Source organism: Drosophila hydei, unplaced genomic scaffold (assembly GCF_003285905.1).
Source record: "Drosophila hydei strain 15085-1641.00,03,60 unplaced genomic scaffold, DhydRS2 tig00008127-arrow-arrow-pilon, whole genome shotgun sequence".
In the NCBI taxonomy this organism is placed as follows: domain Eukaryota; kingdom Metazoa; phylum Arthropoda; class Insecta; order Diptera; family Drosophilidae; genus Drosophila; species Drosophila hydei.
The window spans coordinates 261152-279420 of NW_022045837.1; the positions used below are offsets into that span (position 1 = coordinate 261152).

The window sequence follows — 18269 nt, forward strand, 5'->3', positions numbered from 1 at the left end:
AGCATTTGACAACACTGCTGTGTATTTTGTTTACGTTTATGTTGGATGAATTCTTCTGGGCAGGAATTGCATCCCAATTGGGTTGCTTTAAGCACCTTAAATGTGCCACTGAAGCGTTTCGTGCATGCTGGAGCTGTGGAGCAAGCGAAGGGCAAAGCAGAGAAGCACAGAATTGATGGCGTGAGTGGAGCTGAAGTGCAACAGTTCTACAAGGAAATTTTGGAGACGCCCGCAACAGCCAAAGTAGAAGCTAAACCAACTAAATGTGATGTCGCGTTACCTAAGGAACAGCCAAGAAGTCCATATGAAAAGAACCGTTTCTTTCGACTGGCTATGAGTAACGATGTGGAGCAGCTGTCGCTACTGAGCATTAGCGAGGAGGAACAGCTAAATGAATGCGACTCCTTTGGCTGGACAGCTTTGATGATGGCTGCGTGTGAAGGAGCAGAGGAGGCAGTTGCTTGGCTGCTGGAGCAAGGCGCAGCTGTGGAGATGAGGGATAAGAGTGGGCAAACGGCACTGGAACTCGCCAGAAGGAAGGGTCATCTAAATATTGTCGAGCTCCTGGAAAACTTGAATTGCTGTGAAGCGGAAGCTCCACTTGGCGTGGACTCCACAGTGGTAGCTGTTTCGCCCTTCTTCTGTGAAGTATGCCAAAGGGAATATAGTGAATCCACTTGGCGCGAACATCAAACCTCCACGGTGCACAGATTCAATATGAAATCTCTCCCGCCGCATCGTTTGGAAAAGTTCAACATCTCGGCTAGGAATCGTGGCCTTCAGCTGATGGTTAAACAGGGCTGGGACCGTCAACATGGACTGGGACCCCAGCAGAATGGTCGCCTGTATCCAGTGAAGACTGTGCTGCGCAAACATCGCACAGGTTTGGGAATTCAACAGCCACCGGCACGTGTCACGCATTTCGAGGCATTTGACACAAATGCGACCAAACGACGCCATGGGAATCCCCTGCCACAACATCAGCCCAGACGCACACGCAGCGACATGAAGCGGGAGAAGCTGCGCGACTGGAGACGAGAGCGTCGATTGCGGCATGAACTGAGCTGACTTTGGGCTCAAATGGGGGAGATTAAACTAATATTTAGGATGCATTATGATTGTACATGCGGTCGAGCAGTACAGTAGAAGCTGCCTAAGAGGGACATCAATGTAGGAATAAATTTTAAAGAGCACTGAAACCTAAGCTAATTGTAATTGGAATTAAAATTGTAGCAATAATTGCCGTACAGTGAGCGCTAGTTAAAAAGAACGGCTGTATGGTGAAAACTGACTTGAGGGCTAAGTTAGCTGTTTGTTACCTCAATGAATAATGAAATTGAGCACATTTTTTTAAACTTAAGATAAGGCAGACTTTCTATAAGTACAGCTGTTCATCAGCACAGTGTTTACTGTACGTAGACTTCAAATTTATTTTAAATTAACTGATATGAAGTACAATCTATAATGAAAGAGGCCAAAAGAGAATCATTTGTAAATGCTGTAAAATGTATAGTGAGGACTGGCTTCAGAGAATTGTCTTGTGAACAAGCAATAAAGAAAGAAGGAAAAAAGGAAACTAAGTCTTGGTGTTTATATAACATTTTGAAATCTTAAAGGATTACTTTCGAAGTGCTGAGTTTATAAAATATAGTCAAGTTCATTCAACCGATTGCGGTAACTACAAGATCAAGCAAAATGCGTTTTAGGAAGGCTCTACTTTCATAGAAAAAGCTGAAAGAAAAAAAAAGGAATTTTAAAAATTACCTTAGAAAAGGTTTTTTCTGTCGGTTATCCACTATATATTCTAATTGTGTTTCATAATAAAGGGTTCACTGTATCTATAAATTTGTTTCAAATTGCTCTCTAATGTAAAGACGCAACATTTTTGGCGTTTGGCTAGGTCAGGGCAGACAGCCAGCCAACAAGCCAACCCAACTGCTCACCCACGCTCCTGCACGCAGAGCCACAAAATGTGGCACGCGGCTGACCTCTTGCCACCTACATTTCTTATTGGCCATGGTAAGGGTAGTTGGTTAGCAAGGTAAGAGGGGTGCCCATTCGCGAAGTTTAGCCTGAAGTTGCAAAAACGAAAGCAAAAGCAAAAGCTGTTGCATGGCTCTCATCCTGCAGCTAAAAACACATTCAGCTGACACGAATTTCGCTTTGCGCCTGCGCAGTGAAGCCTTTTGCTCAATCCCTTCGCAAAACGACGCCCATGTTGCGTATATATAAAAAGGCAACGTTTCCGAATTCGGTCCCAGTCGCGTTCGGACTGTGACCAAGTGAAGACGTGTTTCTCAGTCGTTGCTGCTCCTTCAACTCGGCTGCTCCTGCTCTACTTTATTAAAGAAATAGTAAATCACGACGTGTGCGTGTTTAAAAAACAGTAGTAAAGTAATTAAAGGTGCACAGAAAGTTGTGCGAAGGTCAGCAAACGGCGTGCGCTAGGTAAATTATAAACATTTTAATTATTTAACTACTTGTATGACAATTGTTAAAAGTTGAATGAAATTCAAAAAGCAACGTTTATATTTTGAGCGCACATTTGGAGTGGCAACACTGTTCGCTACCCCAGTTTCGATCAACAGCTGTTCCGGCGTGTGCAAAAGCAAAACGCAAAAAACGCAAAGACAAAAACGTTGGCGTCGCATTTGTTGTGCTTTATTTGTATTTGCGTCTTCAACGTGTTCGGTTTACATTCAGCGTCCGTCGAATTGTATATATAAATAATTTTTCAAAATCAAAATCTACAACTAAATAAATGCCGACGTTGTGTTATTTCATGTGAAGACGGGTGCCAAAACACTTTTTAAAAGTGTTTTCCAGTTGAAGTTATAAAATTACGCAAAGTACGCAAATATTATGCAAAATAAAAAAAAAAACAAGTTAACAAATCACAAGAACAAGGAATAATTCCTGCTGCACATTTGGCCATGTGATTTACGTGAACTTGACAACAATTGAAATATGCTAATAATATGCATAGATATGGGCCGCTTTTGCTCTTATTGCAAAATATTCAATATATTTTTGGTTTATGGTTTATTTCTGTAGCCACATACAATACATATATATACACATGTATTGTTTTTGTGTTTGGTTTACAGATTTAAATTGTTAGCCTGTGTTTTTTTATCTGTACGTTATACTCGCTTCGCTCTCCTCGCTCGCATCTGTCAGTCTGTTGATCATCAAAGTTCACGCGCGTTCGCACGCTCACTCACTCCCGCTGTCTCTCTTGTTCTCTCTCTCTCTCTCTCTCTCTGTCCGCCTTGCGCTCCATGAACTTTGCGCGTGCCTTTCAATTTGTTTGATCTGTCATTGCAATTCCATCTCGTTCTCACCCACATCTTGTGCGTTCTCTTCAATTTTTCTTTGCTTTTTTTGCTCGCTCACGTAACGGTTTGATTATTTAGAAATTAATGCAGTCCGACAACAGCAAGCAAACGGGGGTGGTTTGGCATTTGCAAGTGAAGTGCTTTTGTTGTTGCTTTTTATTTACCGTATTTCAATTAGTGTATGTATTTGTGCAAAAAAGTTAATTTATGACATAGACATAGACAGTGCTTAAAACTTAAAAACGCATAAATGTTTGGCAAATTAACACGGCACTTAAATAAATATTCCAAAATCACTTGGCGAATATCAAAATCCAAATGATAAAACAGAAAGACGTAAACAAAAACTACTTTAGTGAGCGATTTGTTTAAAGTATAAACATGAAATACGAAAAAAAGGTTGCCTGTTTAACCGTTAGATCTGCAAAAGAGGCCATAAATACAAGGTTAAGAACACACAACGCAGAGCAGAGAGATCTTCTGAAGCACGTCAACTCAAACTCGTAAATCTTTAAAATCCCAAAGCAAACAAATATAAAACAAGAAAATAAAGAAAAAAATACAAAATCAAGAACGAAAAACCAAATAAAAAATTAAAATGTTGCAATACATGTACTAGTCTAAGTACAGTGTTGACATGCTAAAGCGAACAGTTGCTTAATTACGGGTGCTAATAAAGAAAATGAAGAGGAAAAAGTGAAATTCAAAATTGCATCAAAACCATATTAAATTCTAAATATATAAAAAGTATTTAGAATCATATATATTTATTTTACATTCCCTTCATTCCACTCGAAAGAAAACCCGAAAATTGCATAAAAGTATTTTAATATAATAATATAATTAATGAAACAGAATAGAAATTGGACAGAAAAAATTATATTTTGTAGCATTTGATAATAGATATTTTCAATAAATATGTTTTAAAAAATGGTATTAAATTTAAAATTATAGAATTTTCATTATAAAATGTTATATTTATTTTTATATTTAATAATATTTAATAATATTTGTATTAAAAAATTATTATTTGTTTAAGTTATTTAAAGTCTTTAATATTTATTTTCAATAGTTCTTTTTCATTCTCTTTCATGTTAAACTTCTTTGCCATTATATTATTTCTATATAAAAAGTTTTTCACGCATTTAACACTTTAAAACTTGTAAATCTAAGTTTAACACTTGCAGCACTTTTCCATTTGAACTTTGTTTAGCGTGCTTTAACCTTTTAAATATATAATGCATGTCTTCTTTATAAAGTTTCATGCAAGAGTTCATGCTTTCTACATCGTTCTTAAATAGAGAATTGTTTGCATAATATAAAATATAAAGTTTTGGCCTGTGGGCAGTAGAACATCCGCTCCAAAGCGGATGTCAGCCACATCAAAATACAGTAAAACTTAAAAGAGTTGAATTTATGCACATTTTCGCAACTGTTCGTTAGTCCAGTTATCACTGTACGCAAGTGCTCATTATCTCCCACTCAAAAAAAAAAAACTCTTCCGGGTCACTCTGCCAGCTGCTGTTCTCCAAAAAGTTTCTACAAAAAAAGATCCAAACACAAACGCAATAAGAAAAATAAATAAAATAAAAGCTCAGCTATAAAAAACAATGTAAATAAATAATAATAGAAACAATAATTGAAAATTCTTTAAATCTTAGGATGAAAATTGAGTGTTGAAATTTGGGAATTTTGTTATTTGAAGTGTGTTGCGTTTTAATAATGTTGTAAAAGTACATAATAAATTGTTTATGCAATCGAAAAGCCTAATTGAAAATGCGCGAAATTAACCATTAAAACAATTACAACAAATTATAAACAACAACAAAATAGTAAACAAAACAACAACAATTGCTGTCTTTTCCGGCTTCAATAAAAAAAAATAAAAACAAAATCGAAATACAACAAATGCCAGACGTTTTTCACAGGTAAGTCTACAGCGAGTTTATTAAAGCACCGAAGCAAATCAAATCAAAGTAAAAGCACTTTGCATGGGCTACGCTCGACTAGCAAATGCTGTACATTTGTCATTGAATCCCTTTGTTACTCAAGCAACTTGTATTTGAATCTATAAATTTTGAAATGAAATTTTTCGTGTTTTTCTTCTTACTCCTTTGAGTTTGAGAATTTGAAGGTCGTCATAGGGTGGCTCCACTTTTGTCATATTTTTTTTTGCTTTTATTTTTAATTAAATATAAATTTATAAACCAAATTTTTTGAATCTCTTTAACACTACGAGATTATAATTTATGTTTGTTATCGATTTTAATCGATTATAATTTATAAGTATTAAAAAATGAACCAATCTTGATGACTTTTAATTGCTATAAGAGCAACTTTGTTAAGCATACTAAGCCTCTAGCATGCTACTAGTTATAGTTCAATATTGCTGTGATATCACCGTTAACAGTTATCGATGACAGCTAGACAGTTATACAAACAGACGAACAGACGTAGGATAGGCTGACTTTCAAAAAGATATATACACAAGTGAACAGGGAGAAAGACAGGCAGAGAGACTGAAAGGCAGACTGGAAAAGATTGAAAGATAAACTAAAAGACTGAAAAGAAGAAAAGAAAAGATGTTCAAGGCTAAATACTGTCGATTGTTGTTTCAGATCAAGTCTCTATAGATATATACTTATATTGCCTGTTACATACATTCAAACACAAACAATATGCCCTGTTTACTCACTAGCAATGGATACATGAAAGAATTCACGCTGACTGTCTGACAGTTTGTCTGTCTGTTTGTCTGTCTCCCCGTTGGGGTTTTAGCTACTATGTAAATAGGGGAACGTTCGTTTTATTGGCAGCGTTTCTAATGGCTGTGGCATAAATCTCACACCTACCTGGAATTTTCTAATAACGCGAAAGTGTTGCACTGCATGAAATGAGAAATTTGCGCAAAAAATACTTTCGACATAAATTACTGCATACAATTAGGCGCACAGCAGAGAGAGAGCGAGAGAGTGCGAGAGAGCGTGAAAATGTGAGTTATAAAAGTTGTCTTTTGGCATTTCCTGCCAGCCACATGCAAAATTAACAGAAATTAGATGCGAACTCTGCTGCGGCTTTGAAGCGTATTAAATTATCTTAAAGTTAAACAGCTGTAATTAACGCTAATTAAGTGCTTAACTACAGTTTGTCAACAGCCACATAGACATTACATGGCACTTGCTCTTGAAAACTTTTTGTTTATCAACAGCCAAGGTAGAAAAACGATTTCATTATAAAAATGTAAATTCAATTAGTTAATGGAAAAAAACACTAATTAAGATAGTTATATATAAAAGCTTACATAAGACACAGTCTATATAGTACTTTAATGTATATTTAAGCTTGTCTAATTGAAAAAACTATTTGTAATCCCTATTAACTACATTACGCCATTAAATAGATAACCAAATCGCGTAAACTAGTTTTATTTAAAGCATGGAAAATAGTTGAAAAGTAATGAGAAAAACAAAACAAACACAAACTGCGCCATTTACTCTCTTGCAAGCTTGGAAATAGTTGGAAACTTTAAGCTAAATGGACATCAAACTGTAACTCCTCAGCAGTGACTGTCAAGCTGTTAGAAATAAATATATTTATTCTAAAAATTTGCATACGAAATGTTTTTCTCTTTAGCACAACTATTCAGTTACCTTTATATAGTGATCTGATGTGCCTAGGTGGGAAATGGATTCAGTCTAGAGACTTGAAAAGTGTGACAAAAATTAAAATTTTATTCAAATCAATTGCTGAGAGCATTCAAAAGAAGAAGAAGAACTGTTAAAAAAGACTTCAAAAGATGAAAGTAAAACTCGCAAACTTGATGAAAATTTTTATAGAATTTTGAAAAGTTTATGGCATAAATAGTTAATGTATTTCATGCTGCTTAAAAGGTATTAAATATTTAAATAAATTAAGGAAATTGTTGAGCTTCTGCGCTATTTGAGCTATTTATTTAGACTTTAGTTTAATTATACTTTCTTAACTTAAGCATGTTATTCAGTCAAGTTTTCGCTGTGTATTGTATATATTTTAGATATGAGAGCTCGATATTAGACAGAAGTTTGACCAACGCACCTTAAGCCAACGTGCAACCACTCACAAACGAGGTATGAAGTTTGTTCTGCTTGCAGGCAAATCGAAACAAAAAGAGAAAACGAAGGGGAGGTGAGAAAACCTCGTTTCGTCACGTCTATCACTCAGGCATGAACAAATACATATATTCATATGCGTATCAATACATACGTGCATTGCTAGAGATGCCAGCTTTAAATGCTAGACATATAATTTAAATACATATAGATATATCAAGTATGTCTCCATGCAGCAATAATTTCCCTTTCTCTCTCTCTCTTGCTACCTCTTTTTGTCTCAAAATGTTTTTCTGTATGTCTCCGGCTTTCTCTGTCTCTGTCCCCTTGTCTCGCTCTTCTTCTCCCTCTTTCTTATCTCTTCTCTCCCTTTGTCCCCTCTCACTCCTCTCTCTCTCTCTCTCTATAAGCGCTTTTTCGAATAATTTGATGGCAAACATTCCAGTAAATCTAATATTCCTCACTCAATAAAAACTGCGTCATAAGTTGCAAGAAGTTTCAGTTTAATTAATTAGTTTTTGAAAAGCTGCTTCAATTGCCTCAACAACTAAAAGAAAACATTTCTGCAAAAACAAAATTAGTTTAACTCGAACCAACAAATAATTAGTTTACTTTGAATTGTTTATCCATCAGTTTTGCAATTAGTTTTTCCTTTTTCTTCAACTTATAACTTAGCGATGAAAAATTCATTATTGATTATTAGTATTGTTGTTCTTATTGGTCCCACAGTACTAGACCGAATGGGATTCGAACATGTGTGTGGGTTGTTGTTGAAGCAAAACATTTCCAATGAAATTGACAAGAAAATGTAATGTTTTATTAAAAATTCATAGGGATATTTGTTGCGAGTGGTCGAAGTAGCCTTCAAAAACTCAAAGCAAGAAGAAAACAGCAATTGAGCCAAATGTAATGGAAGGAAGTCACACAGTGAAATATATAAGAGAAGGGCTAGTAGATACTCAGTGTTAGATTTATGTGGGAAAGTCGAATATATATATATATATATATATAAAAGAGAAATTTGATGAAGAGGAATATACTGTGAGAAAAGTGGCTTTAAGAGGACTTGCTATAAAGGTATATGAGAGGAACTTGATATGCTATAGAGAAATATACTCTGAGAGAACTGTCTATAAAAAAATTTTTTTTTTTTTTTTTTTTTTTTTTTTTTTTTTCGTTTTTATTTCTTTATTTTGTTGCAGCTTATTGTCTTAGACTCTATAGCGCATTTAGCTCTAAACCTTAACTAATGGGAGGGCAGATATGCCAATTATTCTGCACTTGTAGCTACTATCTTAATTAGTTCTAATATTGTCTAGAGGATGCAATCTCTTCAGTCTTCGCCTATTGTTGTTTATAGCCAGGTTGCTTGCGAGATGGTTAGGATGCGCTGCAAGTCTGTCCGCGTATCTTGAACTGTGTCGCCCAATGAGTTCAGCAACTGTGGGAATTGCTAAATCCCTATGTAAGACTGAGTTTCTTACAAACCAGCTGGCTCCAGTCCATCTGCGTAGTGCTTTATTCTGCAGGGTCTGAATTTTGTTCCTTGTAGTCTTCGCCGAGGAGCCCCATAGAGAGATACCATATACGAAGGTTGGGACAACTATTGCCTTGTAGATGGCGGCCTTGCTGCTGTAAGACAACTTGCTTGAAGCTCTCAGCATCCAGTCGAGGGTTTTTAGCTTGCTTTTGCATTTTGAGGTTACTTGACTTATGTGCGCTTTAAAAGTCAGCCTTCTGTCAAGAGTGATACCAAGGTACTTTACTTTTGAGGCTTTGGGAATAGTGGGCCCCAATGCAACGCTTGGGCAATCTCCTCTTCTAGTGGCGAAGGTAGTATGTACAGACTTTTGTGCATTAATGGTGATACACCACCGTTTTGCCCAGCGTCCGAAAGAGTCCAGATATTTTTGTAGTGAGTCTGAAGCTTCTTGCGCAGATACGTGACGTGATAAGATGGCGGTGTCATCTGCATAGGTCGCTATGAGTACTGCATCTGTACTTCCTATATTTGGCTCGGGAGTTGGCATATCTCCTGTGAATAAAGTATAAAGTGTTGGGCCTAGAACACTACCCTGTGGTACTCCAGCCATAATTGGTCTAGTCAAGGATACTGTTTGCCCCCTTGACACTTGGAAGGTTCTTCCAATAAGGTATGAGGATAGCAACGCGAAAAATGGGGCTGGAAGGGTGGTCCTCACTTTCTGCAGCAGTCCCAGGTGCCAAACTCGATCAAACGCCTGTTTGATGTCTAAAAAGACGGCAGAGCAGTACATCTTTTCTTCAAAGGCTCCAAGGATATGGTGCACAACTCTGTGAACCTGTTCCGGTGTTCCATGCTGTCTCCTGAAGCCAAACTGATGGTTTGGAATGGCCTCCTGGCGTCCCAGATGTGTCAGTACTCGTTCCAGAAATATTCTTTCGAATATTTTGGAGAGTACTGGCAACAGGCTAATTGGTCTGTACGACTCAATTTCTCCCACGGGTTTGCCAGGCTTAGGAATCATCACAATCACGGCGCGCTTCCAGCAGGCTGGAAAGTGCCGGATGCGGAGCATGGCGTTGTACACCATAGTTATGTAGTCTATGGTGGAGTCAGGCAGTGCTCTAAGGACTCTGCCGTTTATTAGATCATATCCAGGGGATTTTTTTGCCTTCACTCTTCTGATGTGTTCAAGAACCTCTTCTTTTGTACATCCAGTTATCTGGTCTTCAGCTGGGAGGGGCGAGAGAACGATGTCTTCTGTTGCTTCGATTTCTGAGGCCTCTGCGGTAATCACCGGCGTGAATTGGTCTTGAAGGTGGTTTGCAAAAGCCTCAGCTTGAGCTTCGTCTCCAATGTGCCAGGAACCAGAAATGCTCCGAATGGGATGACGTCGTATTGGCTGCCGTTTGAGCTTTCTTGTAAATTTCCATAATTGAAACTCTGCGTCAGTGGGCGATTCAGCTCGTACCAGCGCATCGCTGATACACCTCTTTTGAAGCAGGGCGAGAGCAGCTTTAAGATGCCTCGTGGCTTCGTTGTACATGGATTTGGCATCAGGCGTGCGTAATCTTAACCAGCGTCTCCTGGCCCATCTTTTGTGTATTAGTAGGTGTTGGGCCTCCAAGGTGAGGGGGATGTTGTACGGAGACTGTTGTCTTGTTTGGCAAGATGGTGGGGCGGCTTGGTGCGCAGCTTTGACTATTTCTTCCTGCAGTTTGTTTGCTGCGTAGTCCACGTCTTCAGGAGTGTTAAGTTCCATTTCTATGTGCAAAGAGTAATGGAGCTCGCGCCTAAAGACTCCTAAATCTGATCCTGCTGGCAGTAGTTGTTTCCTAATGGGCAAGGGCTGTGGCTGCGCGTGGATTGTGACTATTAGTGGCAGGTGGTCAGAGGATAGGTCCAAGGATTCTTCAATGGTCAATTGCCGGTCACAGATGCCTTTGTAGACAGCGAAGTCGATTGCCGAGGGCCTGTGTCCATTAATTGGGTAACGGGTGGGGGCTCCAGTCGCCAATATGCTGAATTGTAAGTTTTGAATCGCCTCAAATATGACTTCTCCGCGACGATTCGCACTATTGCTTCCCCAAAATGGGTGCCATCCATTCCAGTCGCCGCCGATGAGGGTCTTATTCAACCTTTGGCCTAGAACCTGTTCCATGTGATGATCACACAGACCAGTGTTTGGCGGAAGATAAATTGACGCAACTTCGATCGCTCCAATAGACGTAGGCAGGGTGATGGCTGAGACCTGCATTGTTGCGTTGCAAATTGGCAGTAAAGGTGTATGCGGTATTGTTGCTCGTATGAGGATTGAGGATCCACCAAAGCAGTTTGCTCCTTCACCATGAGCCTGATAGTGTTCGTATCCGAAAATTTGTGTAGTGGGGCACTCATGAGTTTCTGTTATTAACATTATATCTATGTTTTCTTGTGAGAGAAACGCAGCCAGTTCCTGAGTCTTGTTTCTCAGGCCATTGGCGTTCCAGATACCCACACGTAAAGCCATTATTTGTAGGCAAGCTTGGTTATGATGGCCATTAAACTGTTTAGCATGGTTGCTTGTTGGGATTGTACTTCTCGCATCGCTTTGAGCTCGGCATTAATTGCGTCAAACTGACGTTGTTGTTGCTGAAGCATTTCAGTGAACAAAGTGTCACTTGTGGTATTCTTATTTGACGGTCCACCTCTAGCGGCCTGTGCGTAAGAAACACCACTAATAGGCGTTGCAAAGCTCGTGGCTTGGGTAATGCTCCGGGGCCTTGTAATTTCGGAAGCAGTACTCGGACCCGTAGACGGTGTTTGTGTGGGACTCCTTTTTTGTGCTGGGGATTGCAATTTGCGCAACCGCTTGTATACTTGGCAGCCCTTATAGTTGGCTGGGTGCTGTAACTCACAGTGCACACAAGTTGGTGCCTGGTCCTTTTCGCGGGTGCAGTCTTTGGATGCGTGTTTCCCGGCGCAACGCACACATCTGGGAGCTTTGTGGCAGTAGCGTTGTGTGTGTCCAAATTCTTGACAGCGATGGCATTGTGTCAGGTCGTTGTATCTTCTTGGCAGTTCCACTGTGCAGCGTTGCCTGCAGACAACTCGAATGTCCAAAATTTCTTTGTTGTTGGGGGCCTGAGCCACGTCAACAAAAAATATATTTAGCGGTGTTTTGTCCATACGGCTCAGTGGGTTGTGCACATTTGTAATTGTGTGGCCTTTGGTTTCCAATTCCTTTTTAATTAGTGTTGTATCAGTGCTGGAGTGAAGCCCTTTGAACACGACTCTATATGGTTTGTCCTCCTTAAGCTGGTAGCAGTGGAACTCCAATTCCAGCTTAGTAAAGTGGTCTATAACTCTGCGATAGTCCTCACTGCATTGGGTTAATACACCTATGTTATTCTTCTTTGGCTTAATTACGTATGATTTAGCATCAATTACTTTATCTATTATCTGTTGAAGTAGGGCCACAGACTTGATGTTTGGACACCATATGGGGGGCGGACGAGGTTTCGGAGTAGTTTGCTGGTCGGTCAATACTGGGGCTTCTGGAGCTACAGGTGATTCGCTGTAGTCTTCATCTTCTTCTACGAGCAGTGAAAATCGATTTTCTGATATTAATGCTGCATTGCTGGTGCTTGGTTCGTCGAAGATGAGCCTTTTCTTGATGGTTTTTGGTGAATTTGGCTGTTTACGTTTCGTGTTTTTGTTGTTAGTGATGCCTTGCACGGAGGCGATATCTATTTTTGAGTTTATTGGCATGATGGAGGCTTGCCTATTTGCCATCACAACGTTAAGCTGGGCTTGCATTTCTGCATTTACCTTTACAGCTGTAGCGAGGTTATTGACATTAGATGTCATCGCGGATTGTGCTTTTGAGTGCAGGCGCACTCGCGCCAAGCGACGAAATTTCGTAAATTGCAATTAAAGCAATTGAGTTACGCGGAAGCAAGCGATAAGAAAACGCTGCGTGTGCGGTTTTTGTTGCTGTTGCGTTGAAGAATGCACCGCAAAGTTCTATTTTTAGAACTCTGCAGCAGTAGAGCTTAAGCGAAGGCTGTTCGAATTCACGTCTTTACAGGTCGAACGACTGATCGCGATTGTGGTAAAAAAATGTAGAGAAAGTTTATGTGCTATAAGTATATTTTCTATAAGACTTGCTATAAAAGGCGTTGAGAGCAACTTTATTTGATGTTTAGGAGAATATACTTTAAAGTGTACTTGCTATAAAATGTTTTACTATAAAAAACTTGAGAAGAAATTCGGTCTGATTCAGGGGAAGATTATTAGAATACTTGCTATAAATAATTTGCTATAAAAACTGGAAAAAACGAACGTTGAGAGTGCTTGCTATAAGATCACCTTGCCTATAAGAGACCTTGCTCATTTGCACTGAATGGATCTCTAGATTTAATAAAATATTTCTATACCTTCTGAATTTACAAAAGACCTTCTGACAAACACAAGCAAATATATAAAAGGAAAAGTCTCTAAGCTCACTTTCCATAAGTAAAGCAGCGAAATAAAGAAAAGGGTTTCAGCTTTAAGTCGCTTGCACATTTTATGGCTGACATCATGGGGCATAAAGCAAACTGGCAAATAAAATTTGCCTTTCAATTTGAATATGGAATTTATGGCTGAGCGTAGAAGCATCAAGCCAAATCAGCTTATGACTAAAGAAAACCAAAATCTAAGCTAGACTAAACACTTTGCAGCCAAGTGGCATTCGAATCAAGTACAAAGTTGTAATAAACGACTTTCGTATGTGATTTAGTGCAAGGCGACAAGGAAAGTTTGCAGACAAGCAAGGTCCTTGAAAAATATTTACATAAATTAGCACTTGCTTTTGCTAGAGACCCTTTGTTAAGCAAAACTTCTTTAGAGGCCTGCTTTTTCTTATACTCGCTCACAAAAGCAGACGTGGAGTATATTGGTTGCTAAGTGGAGTTCGTATTGAAGCTAGGAATTTGAAGGCAGCACATTCAAAAAGTTGTACGCCCTAAAGATTTTCATTTAGAAGCACAAAAATGTGACTCAAGCGAGTATTAAGCAGTCGGCTATGCCTGCCAGCGACTTCTGTTTTTTAGGCGCTGCTGATAGCTTCTTTTAGGCATTGGAATCCAATCAAAGGCAATACAATAGCTTTAAATCAGGCACAAAACAAAACTTTCTTGAAAAGTTAAAATAGAAATCGCGTGAGGTGGAGATAGAGGGAGAGAGAGAGTTGTAGAGCGAGAGAGCAAATCCTCTATCAATATTTGGTTGGGCTTTTAATTGCTTTCAGCAACAATTTCTTTTTAGACTTAAATTAGTTTGGCCTTTGACTTTTAACTGTAGGCAAAAGAGTTTTTGAATATGCCACTCGATTTATGCAAAGATTTTCTTCAATTTTTCGTTTTTGTGCCAAAGTTAATTAGTTTTAATTAGAACACAGTCCAAAAATGAAAGCGACAAAAGGAGTTTTACCAGGCCTAGCTCCAAGGCTGGCAATTAATTATAAATTCCAGCTCGACCTTGAGCGAAAATTGAAATAATAGCAAATCAAAGTCTAAGTAGCCATTTTATTAACGTGCCATTGACTTCTCTGGACCTCAACTTGGACTTTTCTTCAGCCTATAATGATTGTTCTTTATATAAGCGTATATATATATATGGATACACATGTGCTTAGTTTCCTGTTAGCGAGGCGCAAGCATTTGATTGAGCATATAAAAGTGGCTTAGCGGAAGAGTCCTGTGCGAAAGTCAAAAGAGTCTTAGTAACAAAAAAATAAGCGAGTAGTTAACATGTAGTCGACTGCATAATACTTGTTCATTTGTGTTTCCATAGGCTGCTTTGGGGTTTAGCTGTAGAGCATCAGTTGTAAATTGGGGAACTTAAATAGATTTACTCTCAGCTCGCTAGATAGCTTAATATATTTTAATGTAAGTCGAGTTATAACTCCATGTAAATAAATTCGAAATTCAAATCTAGCTGACAAAGCCGCAATGCCATGCCCACATTGGGCGTATTCAAATTACCTTAACACATGGAGACAGACATGGACATTCAGATAAATTTAATTTCAAGCTTCACGCTTTAAATAAAAAAAAAATAAATTTTGGTTTATGCCAACAGTTGCAGAGAATCTGCTCAAAAACCAATCAACTCTTTTTCTCTTTTATGATAGAGCACAGAAAAAAGTTGAAGCAAAAGCAAAGTCACAGTTGTGGCAGCCACAAAATCCATTGAAGCGCGAAATCAACTTAATGCAATAGACTAAAAGAAGCAGCAGCAGCAGCAACAGTAGCAGCAGCTGAAGTAGACGATACTGCCTGTAAAAGCCGCAAGACAAACACACGCACACACACACACACACACACACACACATTCGATTAGACCTATACACTCACATATTTATAGTCAGCACAGCGACAACGCTAAAGCAAACATTTGCAGCTTATGTCTTTTTGCGACATGTCTATGAGTGGGTGTGCCTATGTGTGTATGTGTGTGTGTGGCTGTCCAGCCCACGTCATTGTCACACAAAAAAATTGCACGTTTATATCGCTCACATAAACTTCAGATAGGTAAAAATAACAACAGCCCACATAGAACAGTATAAAAAATTTATGAGATCTAAATGTTGCATATCAGCCTTTCTGTTGTTGTTTTTTGTCTGTTCAAATGTATTAATATAAGCATATTAAAAATAAAAATAAATAAATATAAAAAGCTTAACGGAGATCTCAGCTGAAGCTGACAATAAACAAAAATGGTTATATGTATAAAAATTGCAAGAATTATTTGTGTTCAGATCGCAGCTAAAGCTTTTAACTAGTTAGCCAAATTCGCAATAAAATGAATTTTGTATGAATATCAAAGAGTGTTTACTGAGAAAAGGTCATGTTGCGAATATAAAGTTTGATTTTTTATGCATTACTCAAAAAGAGAGAGCTTCTGTTGAAATTTATGTTGTATAGATTCTTGTGAAGCTAGATTTAACCATATGCAGTACACTTAATAAGAAAATATGTAAGTAGATAATCAGTTTTAAATATAAAAATAATCTAAATTATTGTCAAATTTGCCTTTCACAAAATTCAATTACAAATTCAACCAATTTATGAAGTTTTGCAACAAAAAACTTGCAGAATTTAAAATCTGTTTACGCAAAAATTTGTTTCAACTTTATTAATATAAGATTTAAGTGTAATTTGATTAATTTTATTTTTATAAAATTTTAAATAATTTTATTTTTAACTCGAACTTCAAAATGTAAATTATGATAGAGTTAATAATTCGTAATAAATTCGAAACTGCAGGTTAAACATAACTAGATGTTAAGGCAAGAAAAAGCTTTTGCAAATGAAAATGGACAAAATTAAATTTAATTACAGGTTAAGGATACAAGAAGTAGTTCTTGACAATGAAAATAGGCTGAATACCATGAAAATAAATAAGATTTTGACATAACTAGATATTAAACATGACAAGATGAATAGAGAGGAATTTGTATATTTTTTTTAAATAAGCTTAAACGATTTTGCATAGCTCTCTTGAACACCTTAAATAAGGTAACACTGCAAGCGTGCCCTTAATGATCTTTCATAGTAACACTGAGCATATAAAGCTTTTTGTATTTGTATTATTGTGGTTAAATCATTCTTACTTAATTCAAAGTTTTTGTAGTCTCAAGGGTTTAAGTGATTTGTAAAGTTAGCTTTGCGGCTTTCGGAACTGAGTTGAAGCTGCTTATAGACGCACACATGCTTACTAACTGCATTTTGTACAGAAGTGATTTTTGGCTGACAGCCGCGCATACAAATATATACACATGTATATATATATATAGATATATATATATTTATATATATATGCCTCACTTACTTATCGCCTCATTGCTATTCAAACTGATAAACTTGAGACGACGACAACTACACGACAACCAGGCGCAATAAAAACAAATAGACAAACAGACAGACAGACAGAAAGAGACAGAGACAGCAAAGAGAGAGAGAGAGAGAGACAGAGAGAGAGAGCTAACAACATACAGCGACTGAGTTGCCTGGTCTCGAGTGGCAGAAGGAGGAGAAGAAATAGCTAAGACTAGACGCTGACAGAGCAAACAGTACAATATATTCAAGGTACACGCGTCTGAATGTCAGCTAAAGTCAGTTCTGTGATTTAGATAAAAGAGAAGAAGAAAAATATTATAATATGAGCCCTATTTACTTAGCTCGAACTGCAATCAACGTCTTTCGCACCAAATTGCGTCAGCGAATAAAACTTTGACTTTTCGTTGTACAATTTTCGCACACAAATCTAGAAGAAAAGAAAAACTATATCTTTGACAGACACTTTTGCTGCGTTTTGTTTACGCGCGGAAATATCGGCATGAGTCGCGTCTAAATTTGTTTCTAATGCCACAAATTGTGTTTATTTCATAATGCAAATTTACAGCCGGCTGAGCTTAATTGAATATTCCATAATTTACAATGGCCTTTTGTGCGAGCTAATACCCTGGAGTTAAGGAATTTTGAGAATAATTGAACACAAGGTTTATATATATATATATTCATGATGAATATTCATGATGATGATGTCGGCCTGTTGGCTTTATAAGTATGATAATTCGATTAGCTCTTGGGTATACGATATGTCGGAAATATCATTGCAACTATCTTGGTAAAGGATTACATCAAATATGCTCTCTATACTGTTCTATATTCTTTTATATATTTTATATTATATATATCATTTTCTATATTCTATGTTTCATAATGTTTTATATTCTAATTTATCTTAGTATGTTCTATGTTTCATATTCATTTAATATTTCATATTCTATATTCTATATTCTATATTCTATATTCTATATTCTATATTCTATTTTCTATATTTTATATTCTATATTCTATATTCTATATTTTATATTCTATATTCTATATTCTACATTCTATATTCTATATTCTATATTTTATATTCTATATTCTATATTCTATATTCTATATTCTATATTCTATATTCTATATTCTATATTCTATATTCTATATTCTATATTCTATATTCTATATTCTACATTCTATATTCTATATTTTATAATCTATATTCTATATTCTATATTCTATATTCTATATTCTATATTCTATATTCTATATTCTATATTCTATATTCTATATTCTATATATTCCCTTCTATATATTCCCTTTTCTATATTATATTTTACATTAAACATCGCATTTTTAGTTCCATTTTCTATTTCGTTTCACTTCCTTCAATGTTTTGGAAAATGTCAGAATTAAGTTTTTGAAAACATCATTCGGACAGGTATTAAAACGATCTCTTAGCTCATATTTACGCATCTATATTCGCAGTTAAAACCACGGCAAG

General features: G+C 37.0%; 2 protein-coding genes across 3 annotated transcripts in view; both read left to right on the top strand.

The window, feature by feature from the left end:
- Positions 1–8: 8 nt before the first annotated feature.
- On the top strand, positions 9–1571 carry LOC111600894 (G patch domain and ankyrin repeat-containing protein 1 homolog). The gene has a single exon (XM_023317234.2). It carries the CDS (start codon positions 46–48, stop codon positions 1066–1068), a length of 1023 nt encoding a protein of 340 aa, XP_023173002.2. The 5' UTR covers positions 9–45; the 3' UTR covers positions 1069–1571.
- A 1091-nt stretch (positions 1572–2662) lies between these two features.
- Positions 2663–18269, top strand: part of LOC111600901 (transient receptor potential cation channel trpm) — a 90363-nt gene continuing 74756 nt past the window's right edge. Inside the window, exons 1-2 of one of the 2 annotated variants that reach the window (XM_023317248.2) lie at positions 2663–2849; positions 5000–5266. The gene's annotated coding sequence lies outside the window, so the exon portion shown is untranslated. The remainder of the gene's footprint in view (positions 2850–4999; positions 5267–18269) is intronic. The other variant, XM_023317250.2, reaches the window with a different exon arrangement.